The 16,578-nt window shown below is 36.1% G+C and overlaps 2 protein-coding genes across 3 annotated transcripts in view; one reads left to right on the top strand and one right to left on the bottom strand.

Annotated features, from left to right (window-relative positions):
- Positions 1-12,023, top strand: part of LOC112045634 (ATP-binding cassette sub-family C member 4) — a 53,296-nt gene extending 41,273 nt beyond the window's left edge. The window contains exons 19-27 of the mRNA XM_024081903.2: positions 1,607-1,733; positions 2,154-2,257; positions 5,323-5,440; positions 5,809-6,048; positions 6,859-7,045; positions 7,760-7,932; positions 8,582-8,681; positions 9,044-9,184; positions 10,172-12,023. Coding sequence (XP_023937671.2) covers positions 1,607-1,733; positions 2,154-2,257; positions 5,323-5,440; positions 5,809-6,048; positions 6,859-7,045; positions 7,760-7,932; positions 8,582-8,681; positions 9,044-9,184; positions 10,172-10,228 — 1,247 coding nt within the window. The 3' untranslated portion in view covers positions 10,229-12,023. The remainder of the gene's footprint in view (positions 1-1,606; positions 1,734-2,153; positions 2,258-5,322; positions 5,441-5,808; positions 6,049-6,858; positions 7,046-7,759; positions 7,933-8,581; positions 8,682-9,043; positions 9,185-10,171) is intronic.
- A 1,578-nt stretch (positions 12,024-13,601) lies between these two features.
- Positions 13,602-16,578, bottom strand: part of LOC112045643 (uncharacterized) — a 71,643-nt gene continuing 68,666 nt past the window's right edge. For both annotated transcript variants that reach the window (XM_052881419.1, XM_052881420.1), the window contains exon 11: positions 13,602-16,454. In XM_052881419.1, the coding sequence (XP_052737379.1) occupies positions 16,383-16,454 (72 nt within the window). In that variant the 3' untranslated portion in view covers positions 13,602-16,382. The remainder of the gene's footprint in view (positions 16,455-16,578) is intronic.

Here is a 16,578-nt window from a genome sequence, read left to right as displayed (position 1 = left end):
GCTGGTACTTGCTATTCGCGTGTTCCTGGGCCGCCTTCTTGACTACAATCAAATTCTTTACTCTTTGTCATTGTCCCTATTTATGCTTTCTCCTCCTTCTGAGGCAGTAACACCATCTAACGTAAGTATTCCATCCTCTCCCATCGTCTCCCGTGGACCCGTCACTGGCACCAATTCGATGAACGTTTGTCTCTGAGGAAACGAGGTTCATGTAGTAAACAGGCCCCGTCTCCGCGCGCTCGATTCCGTCCAGAGATCTGTCTGGAGAGTAGTGGGGATATTTCTTTTTATAAAAAATAATCTTTGATGCAATATGTTTAAAGCCGGCCGGAGCCATCATGATGGAGAGGAAACATCATGATGGCGAACCCTACCTGACTGATACCTAAGTGAGCGCCGATGTCCTTGCACAGAAAACTTTTTAATAGCTCAAAATATCCTCATACTGACTACAACAAAAAAAATCCATTGGTGAGGGTGCCTTTTGTACCTTTAAAAAGTTACCTACAAAAGTACATAGGCGAAGCTTATACAAGTGAATAATGACTTAACTCACGTAATTTTTTTCGGAGTATACTCATTTTGAACTTAACTATCGTAGCCATGTGTATTGGTAGTTGTTCAATGTTCATGATTAAGAACTCAGAAAACTAGTTCCTCTAGAAAACTAGAGTGCGCACACGATAACTTTGCGCGTGGCCAAAATCAAAAACTAATCAAATGCCGCCATCTGGTCGTCTATCTCTATCTATCTCTAGGCGGCTAAAAGAGAGCGCAATAAAGCTGGCATCAAGAGCGCCACTAATCGCGTGCAGACTTATCTTGCGCGCACTCTAGTAGGCTCCTATGCACGCAAGTGTGATCGCGCTCGCACCTCAGTACACGTAATTACGACGACTTAGTATGATGAGTAGTATAGTATAGCTATAAATATGCATTTTGATGCAATGGAATTTTTATTAAATATTTTTTTTTATTCTAATAGAAGCATGTCAATCATGCATGCATGTAATTTTTTATGAGTTTTCACTCAAAATAAATAAGTTTAAATTTTTCCAACCTCATCTCCTTTTCTCATCTTATAAACAAATTATTCGCCAGAAAAAACTGGTTATATTCTGATGTCATGGGTGTCCTTTTATTTTTAGTTATTTGAATGGGATTTTTTTCTTGATTATGCAAAAGTATGTTATAATATAAAATTTTAGATTTCTATACAAAAGTATTAGTTTATTTACGACTGAGTGAAGCAATGCTGGAAATAAACAAATCAATGCGGCCGAGTGGGACGCCCATACAAATCTAACGATATCTTCAAGCGATGACGTCATTCCTCCGTGCAATTTATAATTGAATTAATATAAATATAAATTATCTATCATATATTATGTATGGAGCGTTTTTTGAGTAGCAGATTCCGTGGCTTTACCGCAAATATGACTCTTTAAATTCCTGTAGCTCCAAAGGTAATGATCGCAGATACTCTGTTATTTCTACAAAATTCCTTTAATATTAGCATACTTTCAATTTTTGTACAATAAAAAAAAACTGTCATTATTTAATCGCAATATAAAGGTACAAGTTATAAGGGTGTCTTTGTCGGCAGCACGTAGTCCCGTATTCTCTCATCTCAACGCGTCTCTGCAAGGAATCACCACTATACGAGCTTTCGGTGCTCAGGAGGCTCTCATAAGGGAATTCGATAACCATCAGGATCTACACAGCTCTGCTTGGTAAGTAGACATTTGCATTTCAATTTATTGGTATTTAAGTTGTGATAGACGTACAATCATATTTTTCTATAGTATTTGTTACTGTATTTTTTATTTCAAATAAGCCAATGGTATTACGGCCTTTTAGAGTTATTGTCTGCATAAATGCTATAATAAATCTTTAACAGATAAGGAATCCGAAATCCGAATCCTTAATCCTGTAAAATATATTGAAATTCTCAGTTCCATTTACAAGTATCTATTTTTATATTATTGTATATAAAGTAATAACTTCTTATGGAAGTGTAAACTGCTTCGTAACGTAACGCGTTACGGCGCCACTCTGTCTGGCTTTCTCTCACGTATATAGGCAGCAGGTTTAAGTTATAACTTATGTCGAGTGTCCCAAGACGTACACGTTTCCTTATTTTTTTGTTGTAGGTACTTATTCATTGCGAGTTCCCGAGCTTTCGGGTTTTGGTTGGACCTGGTATGCGTTATCTACATCGCCGTGGTAACGCTGAGTTTCCTCGTCTTCAAAAGCGGTATGATACAAAAATATTTAAAACTATACATGATCAGTACAATCAACGATATTTTATACTATAGACAACAAAATCACCACAAAAAGTTATCCGAATTTAGCTACTCCACTGAGCGCGCATATGCGCAATTTTCCTGAACACACAACTTGACAGTGTAGACAATTTGTTCAAATAACTTTTGTTGTTTACTATGCGCCAAAATGAAATTAAGACAAATAGACACCTCTGTTCGTGACACATCTAATAGTATAATAATAGTTAAAAAAACACGGTTTTAGCACACACTTAAAATTAATCCTGACAGCAAAATCTTTCATTTGATATCCATATCATGGAGGTGGATTTCAAACAACCAGGCCGCCGCCATATTTGATTTGTAATGACGTTTCTTAGCTAGTCATGTATTGTCATCGAAACTCAGAGCGTGTGCAAAATTTCATCCTAATCGAAGACCGGAAAGTGGATCAAATTAAGATTCCAAGATTTTCTTACATAGTTAAAAGTGAAGCAAGCTAATAAAATCGTGTTAAAAAGGAGTACACTGAATTAATATAAACAAGTGTGTGTAACTTGTATTTGGGTTTTACTTGTAATCAGAAACCATGACATCTCCAGAAGCCACTTATATGTCTTAAGTATGTCCATGTCTATTATGTCTATAGTACATAATATAGTGTGTTTAATGAGTTATGCGGGCTATCATCAACCATTGACCGTCTTTGGCTAAAATTCACTGGCGTAGCGTGTCTTGAAAGGGCCCTGTATTTATCTATCTGGGGGCCCAAATGAAGGGTAGAAATTTCCCATAAAAGACAAAAAGGCTTGCTTAAAATAAATAGGACAGTGACTAACCTATACCAAAAATTTTCTTAGAAGTCTTATCACCAAAACAAACCCGTCTTGTCACTAAAATCACATATTTCACTTACGTTATACGTAATTTCTAAAGAACAAAGTGTCTTAATCCTTTATTATACGCATACAGTACGAATTACACCAAAAACTACACCGAATTTACGATTTATTCACATTTATTTTCTGAAAAACAAAATCACAACAAGATTAATTTGCACAGCTTAACTACGATTACGGCAATTTGACATTTCGTAACGCTAGATTGTCTATGAAAAGCAAGGATGGGTAAATAACATCGAGTGTTAACTTATCGATAAATGATAATGAATGATTCTTTAATAATTGATATGTTGTTAGTTTAAAGATGGGAAAATGAAATATTTTATAATCATTTTATTTTAAAAAATAGTTTTTTAATAAAAATGTTATACAATACATATGCTCACGTTATTCTATAGCGTAAAAGATATCTTACGAATAGTAGCATTATTCAAACACTGGTATGGATAACATTATCTCAATACGATTTTTAATAAAAATCGTCAAATCAAGATTTTAACAAAAACTAGCAATGTAAATTTAATTTGCAAAATGCGCGCGATCAGCTGTTTTCCAAGAGGTCAAATAGGCAGGTCACGACTAATAGGTGTCTATCTATACAAAGTCACAAACAAACTGCGCGACGTTGTATTGCCGACCGCCGCCGGTGCCGAGGAAAATAATTGCTATCTCTCTCTAACCTAAGCCGCGCGGCGCGGTTAATAGGTATTTTCAAAATATTGAAACTTTAGGTCCTTTCGCTAGACGCTACGCTATTTTTTCTTTAGTTCGTGTTCGGCGGTCTGTTGACAAACAAACCAAAATTCAAAAACCTTTGTGTATGTTCTATGTTATGTTAGTAGTGATTTTCTGTAACGAATACTCATACAATTGTGTCGTTTGTATTGTGTGTGTTTGTGTGTGTTGACTGAGAAGTCTTGAAATGCTTAGATCAAATCAATTCAGTACTCATGAATATTGTACCTACTATGACGACAGAACGTCTCGTAAACGAGAAACAACCTGAAGTAAGTTAATTACCTGTACCTAGTTAAAAACTTGTAAAGTGTAAAAAATAGGTATTAGATAGGTAAGTGTAGCCAGCCGATTTGCTGTCGATGCGTACGTACCTACTCGTACGTACACAGTAGATTGCGGAGCGTTGTTATCGCATTGTTAGCTGTACATTGCGTGCTCAAAATTTTCAAAATCTGAATTTTCTCATTTCCCACGTAATTGTTATTTAAAATATCGTTGTGGAAACTAAATTTAACCTCTTCACGCAGTTTTCGGTATCATGTCCCTTACACCCAGTATGTACGTGGATACGTGCACACTTTTTTGAAGTATAAGCAAATCTTGGACGTTAGTACGTCCCCAAAAGATTAAAGAAAGAGACGGCCGCGTGGCGCAGTGGGTAGTGACCCTGCTTTTTGCATCCACGGCTGTGGGTTCGATTCCCACAACTGGAAAATATTTGTGTGATGAGCATGAGTGTATATAAGTGTTTATATGTAGTATATAATTGTATATTAATACTATAATATCAACTATCTTAGCACCCATAACACAAGCTACTCTGTATGCTTACTTTGGTGCTAGATAGTGATGTGTATTGTTTAAGTATATTTATAATAATAATAAAAAAAGATTACCCCATTTCTTAACCACGCGTACCCATAGGCATAAACCGTGCACCGTTCACCGTTTGTGACACGTGATATTTAATTTCTTAAAATGCACACAACCGACAAACGTTACTATACGTTCCCTTTTAAGATAACGTAGTATAGTAACGGATGTTTTAGTTTAGGTATTTCAGTTATAACGATACCTACTTGATATCGTTCCGATGCCCGCCGTTAACTTCTCAACCCTACTGATTGTCTTTGATTCATAGTCGGCCATTATTGTTGTGTAAAAAAGTCATCTAAGTAAATTTCGAGTATATGTAGGATGTTTACAACTTTTGGGCGCACGTTTCTTAAAGGAAACTCTATGAACAGTTTTTGTGCTTTTTTCCGGTAATCACCAGATTCAGTGAGATTGTGGATGACACTTTGATAATTTTTGCTTTTACACGTAAGGGGCTCCTGCAATCCGGGGGTCCCTTACCATTGATATGGCTGATAACCCGGTAGGCCCCTGCTAAAATTCTTATACATTTTCAGAGGAATACGGCGGCAACGTGGGTTTGGCCATAACACAAGCGATGGGATTAACTGGCATGTTCCAGTGGGGAATGAGACAGTCCACTGAGTTAGAGAATCAGATGACGAGTGTTGAGAGGTAACATTCAATATATTTCTTAAAACACACAAAGAATTCGTGATAGCCCAGTGGATATAACCTTTACCGTAGATATACTATGATCGAGGGCGTGCATCTCCAGCTTTTAAGTTACGTGTATTAAAAAAAAATAATTATCACGTGTCTCAACGGTGAAAGAAAACATCGTGAGAAAACCTGCATACCAGAGAATTTTCTTAATTCTCTGCGTGCGTGAAGTCTGCTAATCCGCATTGGCGGCAAGATCGACCTTAGCTTCGGCTTCGTTAGACTTGTTTTCTTACGATGTAATCACGTAAAATGATCATCCTTAAACCGTCTTTACATGCAACCATCTTTTTTATTTCAAATAAACCATTATTTTATAGAATACAGGAGTATTCGACCATAGAATCCGAACCTCCGTTGGAGTCGGAACCGAAGAAGAAACCGCCACCCTCGTGGCCCGAGACCGGCAAGCTGGCATTCAACCACGTGTTCCTGTACTACGCGCCCGGCGAGCCGCCTGTGCTCAAGGACCTCACTCTGGAGATACTGCCCAAGGAGAAGGTTGGCATTGTGGGCAGAACTGGCGCTGGCAAATCTTCACTTATAAACGCACTGTTCAGGTAAAGTTAAGTTTCTACTACATTTTATATGTCCATTTGTTACTATCAGGCGCCTACTACTTACTTTTGGGGGCAGCTAGGGGGTTGAAGAATGCAAACGCGTGTGATTTGTTACGAAATTGGGCACTAAGATTAAAAGATATATACCTAAGGTATGAATCAAAATCGGCGGTTGATCTGAATTGACAAATTACACCTAACCTATACTAAATGACTACCGATCGACTATGGACCAAGTAATGATCATCGCTAGGTCCTAACTTAAGAGGAAACCGTGGTTGACATCAGTCAATGTAGGCCGATGTTGATTTTGCGCCTCGAACTATGTGCGAGATTTGTAGACCAGTCTTATCCGGCAGTTAGTTCTAGACTTAACATGCTGGTTCACATTTGTTTATTTATTTAAAAAAAAAGTCCTATATCAATGCTAAATGTAGGCTTGAACAATTATCACAATTCCACTACGTTGACACTGCTGTGACTGAGAGCCACAAATAGGGGCACTTTTTATACAATAATTTGATTTTTTTTTTCAAATGACATTTGTTTTTCTAGTAGACCTAAGATGCATGTCAAGAGAAAATGTACATATCGCTTTCTTCTACGTCCCATTGTAAAGAAAAAGTGAATGATATTTATGCTATATATTTTGTTGTAATGAGGCGAATGAAAGATATATAAGCAAAACGCGATAAGATAAGCTAACCTTGATCTCTTGATGCCCATATTGGGCCTTCTCCAATCAGGATGAATGGCGAAGCCAATGCCTTTTCTTCTACTTTTTATTCAGGGACATAATATTTATTTCAGATTAGCAACAATCGAGGGGGAGATCATAATAGACGGTCGCGAGACGTCGACGCTGGGGCTGCACGAGCTGCGCAGCCAGATCTCCATCATCCCGCAGGAGCCGGTGCTGTTCTCCGGCACCATGCGCCACAACCTCGACCCCTTCGACGAGTACCCCGACCAGGTGCTGTGGAGAGCGCTTGAAGAGGTACCCACATACATAATATTATAAACGTCTATATATTATAGTATAAGGATAAAACAAGGCCTCCGTATACAGTGTTAATATTAGTCTTTCCGATGCGGAGTTACCATACCTTGGGACCCTAACTTCCATCGGCTCCTAGAACTATGTGACCTGCTCATTGTCACTTCAGCTTTGCAACTTGTTGAGCTATGTTTTTGACTTTGGTTCTTCCGCGGATCTCCTCATTTCTGATTCGATCACGCAGCAAACTCCAAGCATAACTCGCTTCATCGCCTGCTGAGTGCCTTTGATCTATCTAATGAGGCTCATAGTTAGCGACCATGTTTGATTCTATTATGAAATAAATGAGTTTTAGCAGACTCAAAAATGATGATTCACAACATTTGTCAGGACAACTTAATTAACAAATGTACAAACTGTAACCAAAATAAGACCCTAGAATGGCAGAGAATGACCTTGAGTGGAGTCACGCACTTGTGAATGATGTGTGTAGGGTTAAAGGATCCTTTGACTGTTAACAAACACTCCCTTTTCCCACTCAAGCCACTCTCCCCGCCTATCCCAAGTAGACTACAAAAAGAATTACACAACAAGAAATGTGGACGGCTCGAACGCCACGAGCTGTCCGTACCGCAAGTCGTTGCAACTCGGCGATAACATGAGTTATTTTGATCATGTAGTTGAAGTGATGTAACATAGATGGTCTTATACCAGGTGGAGCTGAAGGAAGCGGTGATGGAGCTTCCGGCGGGGCTGAGCTCCCGCATGTCGGAGGGCGGCGGCAACTTCAGCGTGGGGCAGCGGCAGCTGGTGTGCCTGGCGCGCGCCATCGTGCGCCGCAACCGCCTGCTGGTGCTGGACGAGGCCACCGCCAACGTCGACCCGCAGTGAGTGAGCTGGAGGGAGCAGCAAGTCCAGACCTCCTTAATCTGGCCCTCACGCAAAATTTTAACGGACGTCTACCAGATATGAACTACCTCCCTGCCGAATTTCATCTTTGTATGCCAATTGGTTTTCGAGATATCATAATGAGTGATTCTTCGTTTGTATATGTTTAGGTCAGTGGTCCCTAAACTTGATTGATTGACACCTAACATAAACGGACTATGTAGGGAACGACCTCTAAGCAATCCTAATAAAGCATTGAAATATTCTTAACGCTCAGATTACCTATTCTTTTTGGCCAGGGAAATATTATTTGCCTACGTGAATTCTCACGACGTGGTCCGACTGGGAGTTTTCATAGTTCCTATGTTTTTTCATTTGTCATCATCATAGATAACCATTTATTGTTGTTTGTTAACTTTAGGTATAGTCAATCTGTGGCTGTCTAACTGTTAGCCTGATCGGTCTGGTTACCTTATGTTTCAAAGCCCACTCATTATTTATTCGCAACCCAATGGTGGGTCGCGACCCTTACTTTGAGCTATTTTGATTGATTTGTCTTCGAGATATCTTAATGAGTGTCTCTTCGCTTTTATATATTTAGATCAACTAGATCTGAACAACTCACTCATTTATTGTTGTTTTTTGCAGAACTGATGCCTTGATCCAAACTACGATAAGAAACAAATTCGCCGACTGCACCGTCCTCACTATAGCGCACAGACTACACACTGTCATGGACTCCGATAAGGTAACCTATTCGTATCATTAATCGTTGCGTTGAATATTCACGACAGCAGTTGTATATGCGTTGCTTTATTTGTGTGATATCCTTGGTCATCATCATCATCATTATCAACCCATATTCGGCTCACTGCTGAGCTCGAGTCTCTTCTCAGAATGAAAGGGGTTAGGCAAATAGTCCACCACGCTGGCCTCACCCAATGTGGATTGCCAGACTTTCCGTTCCGTTCCGTTTTCCATTACCGTGTGAGACACGTGGTATTTAATTTCATTTCATTTCCCTCTAAAACTGAAGCTGAAGAACAGGACTTTCCACATCCCACACATTCCACTCACCAACTATTCACAATGTAAACTCATTTGCTGCAGGTGTTGGTGATGGACGCCGGTCAGATGGTGGAGTTCGAGCACCCGCACATCCTGCTGAAGAAGGAAGGTGGTATACTGCGCGGCATGGTGGACCAGACCGGCCGCGCCATGGCGGAAACCTTGGCCAGAGTCGCCTTGCAGGTTAGTTTATCTTTTTTTTTTTATTCTTCTTTACAACAATCTCACCTGACAGATGGTAAGTGATGATGCAATCTAAGATGGAAGCGGGCTAACTTGTTAGGAGGAGGATGAAAATCCACACTCATTTCGGTTTCTACTCGGCATCGTACCGGAACGCTAAATCGCTTGGCGGTACGTCTTTGCCGGTAGGGTGGTAACTAGCCACGGCCAAAGCCGTCTCAATCTCAATCGGCCCAGCCGGTAATCGAACCCAGGACCTCCGTCTTGTAAATTTACCGCGCATACCACTGCGCCACAGAGGCCGTCAAACAGATAACTATCTCTAAACAGATAACTTAAAATTACTAACTACTACTAATGGCTATTATGAGAACATCCAAGTTTTTACAACTGTTACATCACAGAATTATTATTTATGACTAACTATAATAATAATAATAATAATAATAATAATCGTTTATTCTCTATAAAACCGTAACATAAAAGGTAAAAATAGCTTAACACTATAATTAATGGATGAGTAACAGGTATCTAAACTAAGAAAGAACTTGTATTATAGACACCTGTTCTCTTCCCTGCTTAGATGTAACAATCTTATGTCACGTACAAAACATAGCACACGTATTGCAACCATAAGTCCTGGTACGTAACTGTTTTTCTATCTACAATGTTTTTTTGTATCGAATTAGTAATTTATGATTGTACATCTTTCATTTATTATTTCGTTTCTGTTATTCACAATAGGCTTGAAGATTACCTCGCAGAGAGAGTTGAAACGTTGCCATAAAAAACCATTTATAATTATGTATATTTAATTTTCCTTGCAAACAAAATCTCAACACACACGTTCCAATTGGTTAAAAATCTTTTGAAGTTAGATACAATTAATTTAGTATTGTGGAACGCAACGCTTGGATATTCTTTCTATATATTGTTAGTAATTGTAGCGAATGTAACTTTTATGGATGTATATTTTTTTCTTTTCAGGCATATAACAAAAAGTACTCTCAAAATGGAGAAGAATCAGAGAATACAGATCTGTAATACGTATTTCGACATTTCGAATATAGTGATCTAACATGGAATCTGTGAGATTATTTCCTCAGACAAAGTATGTTTTATATTTTACACAACTAGCTAAGTCCATCCACAAACAAGATTAACTTACATTTAATTATGATTTAAAAAGAAAATAGATCTAATTGACTAGGAGTTACTTGTTATTTATTGTTGTTTCGTTTGATATAAAATGTTACTATTACTTTATCTATAAAATCTCCTGAATTATGATAAGGTATTGGATCTTTTATTGTTAAGAATAGTTTTAATTTGTAACGAAACACGCGTAGATATGATTTTTACATGGACATGGACAAGTGATGATAGTGTACTAGAAGGATATGGTGTGATTGTTGTTATTGAAAATTACGTACGCTGGCACTTTTGGCATTTGTTTATTCATAGACTAGAGACGAGAAATTATACACTGCCATCTATCTTAAATTGAGGTCCTTTAGACATTATTTTTTATTATAAATTACTTATGTATTATGGATATTACCAGGTTTTTTCACCAAATCCATGTTCTTCATCAAAGGATGGTTTCCATATTTATACAGATAATAATCATAAGAGGTTCCTTGTCTTGTCTATTCTTCTTCATTGTCTTTTATCTATGGTAAGAAATTTTTAAAAACCTGTATTACATAAGACGCACACGTTGTGTTCTCACCTGATTGCTGTATCAATCGGCTCGACATTAACTTAGTGATTAGCATTTATATAGGACAATAATCGTGTAATCGCTGAAACTAGAAAAGCTGAAGAAAACCATTTTGTAAGGAGTCTCAAAAGTATTAACATAAATATTTTTTATATTCTAATTATTAATTACAAGAACATTGACTAATAACATTTGACAATAATTTTTTCTAACTAATTAATAAGCAGCGCTAATGAAGTGTCTAAAAGTGCTACCGTACGGTGTTGCCAGCGTAGGTGACAAGTTATTTTAATTAGATGTTTGTGCCGTTCCACACAATTTGCTATGATTTTGAGGCTATACCGCTCAAAAGTCCGAAAAAAATGTTCCTAAAAATTAACGAATACATAACATGTTTGTAAGAGTCTAAATGAAGGCTGATTTGGCGTTAATGATTATATGTGAATCTCGAACTATATTTATATTTCAAAAATAATATGAATATAATTAATAATTATTATACTATCTATTAATCACAAAGTATTTTTAACAATAGACCAAAATTGTTTTAATAATTTCGTATTAAAACTGTTTAAAATCGTTTATCCTTGATATAGCACAATGAATGTTCCTAGAAATAGCTGATTTTTTGGGTTAGGGAACTTCCTTGTTTAACAATCTATCAGAGTATGGAATAAGAACTAAATACAATTTGTGGGACCAGTGAACTTTTCGAATGAGACTTCTTAAATGCATTGCTTCTTGCTAGCGCCAAGTGAGCATTCATTTTAAATCTTAAGGTGCTAGTACCAAGTACTTAATTTTAAGTAGAAAAATTCAATTTTTGATTTTAATTGATAATACTTTCGATTTAAACACTCAATCATAGTTATTTTTACTTGTATGATAATACTTAGTGTTAAATGAAATGTGAAATTTTTTTGTGATCTTATTGGTTACCTATTTATGTATGAATTGATTGTAAATTTGATAAGACTTTACATTGATGGTAAAGTGATTGAATATTGATGATGCGGAGGCGTGGTATAGTGAATTTAATGTACTTAGTGCCTGAATGCTTATTTAGTGAGAATTTGTTACTTATTACAATATTAAATACAATTTTTATATTTGCAATGAGTTTGGTTTTATTTTATTTCAGGGAAAAATGTATTTATGAGGCTCTGCCTATAATAATAATAATATGCTCCCGACCGACTTTCCGGTCACGGCGGCTTATCTCATGGTAAGATTAACCATGTACGCAGGAGATATTATAGTGCACAAGTGTATGCGCAGGACCGACGGCTTTACGTGCTCTTCGAGGCACGGGGTGTGCTAACACCGCCAACTTCCCAACTCCAGGCTGTTATTAAGATTTTTCTTGTATGAAAAATCACAATAACCTATTTTTTTTATTGGCCTGATGATTTAGTGGGCAAGGGACTTACTCCGCTATGCCTTTGCGAAGAGAATAGGCTAGTTGACACTTTTTTAAATAGGTCTTAAATAATTGTTCATTAGCGTTCTACTAGATTGAAAAAAAAACTTTTTTTTAGGCATGAATACACAAACAATTCAATTTTAAGTAGTTTTTTTAATTTGGCAATACAAGCCAAAACTCTGTCGGCCATGATGGTTTTTATTTGAACTTTTTCTTTACATCACGTTAACACTAAACCTTAAACAAACTGAGTTTGACAAAATATTAATTAATAATTTATTAGTTTGTCATTTATTCCTTTAGTGCCAGTAACATCGTGACGTCACAAAATGTACGACAGCGTCTTTGACGTGTGGAAAAATTGATTAATACATAATTTTTTAACTAAGTTTTCTATGAAATCCTCACCTTTTATTAATTAATATCGATATATATACACGAAATTAATATTGTTTATATTAAATTTGATATGAGTCAATTACCCGATTGGTGCAATCCTATAGTAATTGATTGGTAAAAAAAACTAAGATCGTTGGCGAGATTTTTTTTATTCTTTACAACTTAGCCCTTGACTACAATCTCAGCTGATGGTAAGTGATGATGCAGTCTAAGATGGAAGCGGGCTAATTTGTAAGGAGGATGAAAATCCACACCCCTTTATGGTTTCTAAACGGCATCGTAGCGGAACGCTAAATCGCTTGGCGGTACGTCTTTGCCGGTAGGGTGGTAACTAACCACGGCCGAAGCCTCCCACCAGCCAGACCTGGACTAATTAAGAAAATCTCAATCTGCCCAGCCGGGGATCGAACCCAGGACCTCTGTTTTGTAAATCCACCGCGCATACCACTTCGCCACGGAGGACGTCAAAATATATAAGGAGTTGCATGGAAGACTATAAGGCACCCGATGTAGATAAAATAACATTTGTATCCTAGTCTTATCGATTTTGAGATGTTTTATTTTTTATATTCTGTACAAGCCTGGCCCTTGAGCACAATCACGGTGGTGAGTGATGATGAATCTGAGATGGAAACGAGCTAACTTGTTAGGAGTAGGATGAAAATCCACACCCCTTTCCGTCTCTACACTTCTTGGGAACACTAAATCGCTTGGCGGTACGTCTTTGTACGTACGGCAAAGACGTATTACCATTATATACCAATTGCGAAAACAATCGGCAGGGCCTCTGTCTTGCGCCACGGTAGCCGTCAAATGTTGCAGCAATAGACTTGGCTGGAGAATACATTAATTACGAAAAAAATAAACAGCAGTACATCTTTTAACTGATTTATTTTTCTGTATTATACTTCTTTTTACAATAACTTCAACTTAATGCTAACATCGTACAGAAAAAATTTGGAATGTAATGAGTAATATCATATACACATGATCAAAAGTATACTTCTTCATTTATTTATATATGTGTCTATACTATAGTTACAAAGTACAATACAGTGAAGAGGCATGTAACAATTGGATATTGTCATAGAAATTTCAATAACAAGGCAATATAAATGGAGTCACTTTATAGAGTTGTTATCACCCCTGACGAGAGACATAGTCGAAGATACTAGACTCTATACTACAGCCTTTCTTGATGAATACTGTTTACCAACAAACAAATTAAAAATGAGGGTATAAATCACAAATCATTTCACACCTAATAATAATTTTAATTAACTTGTTCTTAAATAAATGAAAATAAGTTTGATTAATAAGCTTAGAACAATTAGATATGGTTAATCTATTTTATATAACATTCTATAAACAAACAATACATAATTTAAAATAAAAAAGTTATGAAATGTCAATTTCTAATTTCTTTGTTGGTAAACAGTACTTCAGTATAGAGTGTGGTGTAGAACTAATAAGTGTGAGACATATGTTGCTGTTTAAACAACAGCATACTCCTGTTGGCCTATTCACTAATTTGGTCTATATTAACAACCTACTGTGAGATATCCACGAAGGGTTGTCAGTAGGCACCGGAAGACATTAGTTACATAGAATCTCAATTTCGTATATGTCAACTAACAATGTCGAAGTATGAGACATAAGACGCAATGTAGAATAGAAACAAAATAAGTCTTTTGGTATGTTCCCTTCGTGGCGACTTCGATTGCCTTGTTATTATTTCTATTCATATTAAAGTCTGACCAGAACAATAAAAACCCTCACCATGCTGCGGAAAAAAAATAAACTATTTTTTTTTGTTGAATTGGTTTTACAGTTCTGAGTTCTAAACATTTTGAGCCTTAATTTTGTCTATTAGCAATTAGCATACAACTGCTCCGTACTGGCGGTGCTATCAAAATAGGTATTTTTGTTTTTCTGGTCAGGCTGTACAATTCTTTTAACATTAAGCTAAAAATTAACAATTATTATAAGTTATAAAAACATTTTACACAGATAACTTTATTAGTATTGTGACGTAACGCCACTTGCCTTGTATATTTACAGTGTTGTCAGAATACAGGAATAGAGATTCCCTTGCAAAACAAACTTAACTCATACATTTTTTGCAATTTTAAATTAACCTTAACATTTTTGTAATAGCTACAAGATTTAGGATAAGATGTGAAAATAAATCAAAATTATATATCTTCTTATATAATATTTATTTATGGTAGAATACTAATCACATACCTACATGAACAACAGTTGGTATAACCATTTATCAAAAAAGGAATAATAAGTTCAAATCTGACCACTAGTTTTTATATTAGTACTAGTAAATACAAAACTATTAACTCTATTTTAGTTACAATTTAGTTTACATAATGAAGTATATATTTCAGTTTTTTTAAATAACAGTCTGATTTACTAGTGTAATACTTTATTTACATCACTATTTTCTTCTTATAAGTTATTTATTTATTCATACACTTAATAAAAAATTAAATAGCCAAGATGCAATAGTGTGCATGTTAATTCGGTATTATTTGCTCATAATGCACTTTACACACTGGTGTCAATTATTCCCAACACACATTACAGCTTTATCACAGACCTGTAAACCTTCTCGTTTGTTGTAATTCAGTTTATAAAGTAAGAAAATAAAGATAGGACTAACAGAAAAGGACAGAGAAAACTTAAGAATAATACTTTTAATACTCATTTATTACCATAGCTCACATTTTTTTTTTTAATATAAATAAAATAAATACAACCAAACCAAACATTTTAAATATTAATTGTCATGTTCGCAAATTTCCCTTTGGCACAAGAAAGAGAAACAGAAAGAGGACGCATTTACGTAAGTAGCTTCAGAATGCCAAAATACTGAAATATTCAGAAGACTGTATACAGAATTCGGGTTTACTTACGTCTGTCTTTTCAAACATGAAGCCTCCTTTGGGAGATTGGTTACTTAATAACACAATACAACATACATTCAAAATTGATTAACACAATTCGAATATGCCATGTAAAACAATCAAATCTAACAAATCATATTTTGGTATTGTTTTAAAGTTATTCATATGTTATTTATCGCCTGAACAGAAAAATAAAAAAAAAAACTCGCCATAAAAAATCCTATTTTTTTTTATTAGCAAACTAAGCACGGACGGTTAAATAATACATATGGCGCATCCAATTTAGAATTTTATCTATTCAGACTATATAACTTCCATTTAATTTTGAAAGAAAAAACATAGTTAATCAACACTCAATTTCTGTCCATAATCGTCTATAACTCATATTTGGAAAAGACAAATGCGTTTTTGACCAAAACATTTTTTTTAAACAATGAAATATTTACACACTAAATCTCACGTGATTATTTTTTAATCCAACTAGTTTCATGCCATAAAAAGATATGTCCTTGTTCATGCTCGTCGTAGCTACTCATAGATATTCAGATGAATAACCACATGAGTTTCAGTCGGTTATATTTCGTCGAATAACACTCATTCACAGATTCTAATACACTTTTTGTAATATCTAGTCAGTGTTCACACGCGGGGTGGGGGAGGGTCACTGTCCGTACACTCACCGGTCGCCGCACAGCTGCGCAAATGTCAGTGTTGCCAGAGCTCAGGCGCCGTGTCTCACACGAGCGCTGTCATACTCCCCGAGCGGGAGCTTTTGTTCTCTTCCGTCTCGACTGTGCTTAATTTATCCTGTAACAGAAGTATAATATATAGTTATTTTTAAGCTATTGATCTCATCCCTTCCCCGTCATTAAGATGTAAATACAGTGTATCCAAATTACTTCACACGAATTCCGTGATTTTATATTTGTTA

Source organism: Bicyclus anynana, chromosome 4 (genome assembly GCF_947172395.1).
Source record: "Bicyclus anynana chromosome 4, ilBicAnyn1.1, whole genome shotgun sequence".
Taxonomy (NCBI): Eukaryota; Metazoa; Arthropoda; class Insecta; order Lepidoptera; family Nymphalidae; genus Bicyclus; species Bicyclus anynana.
Note: the sequence above shows the minus strand (reverse complement) of the source record. Positions and strands in the feature narration are given on the sequence as shown.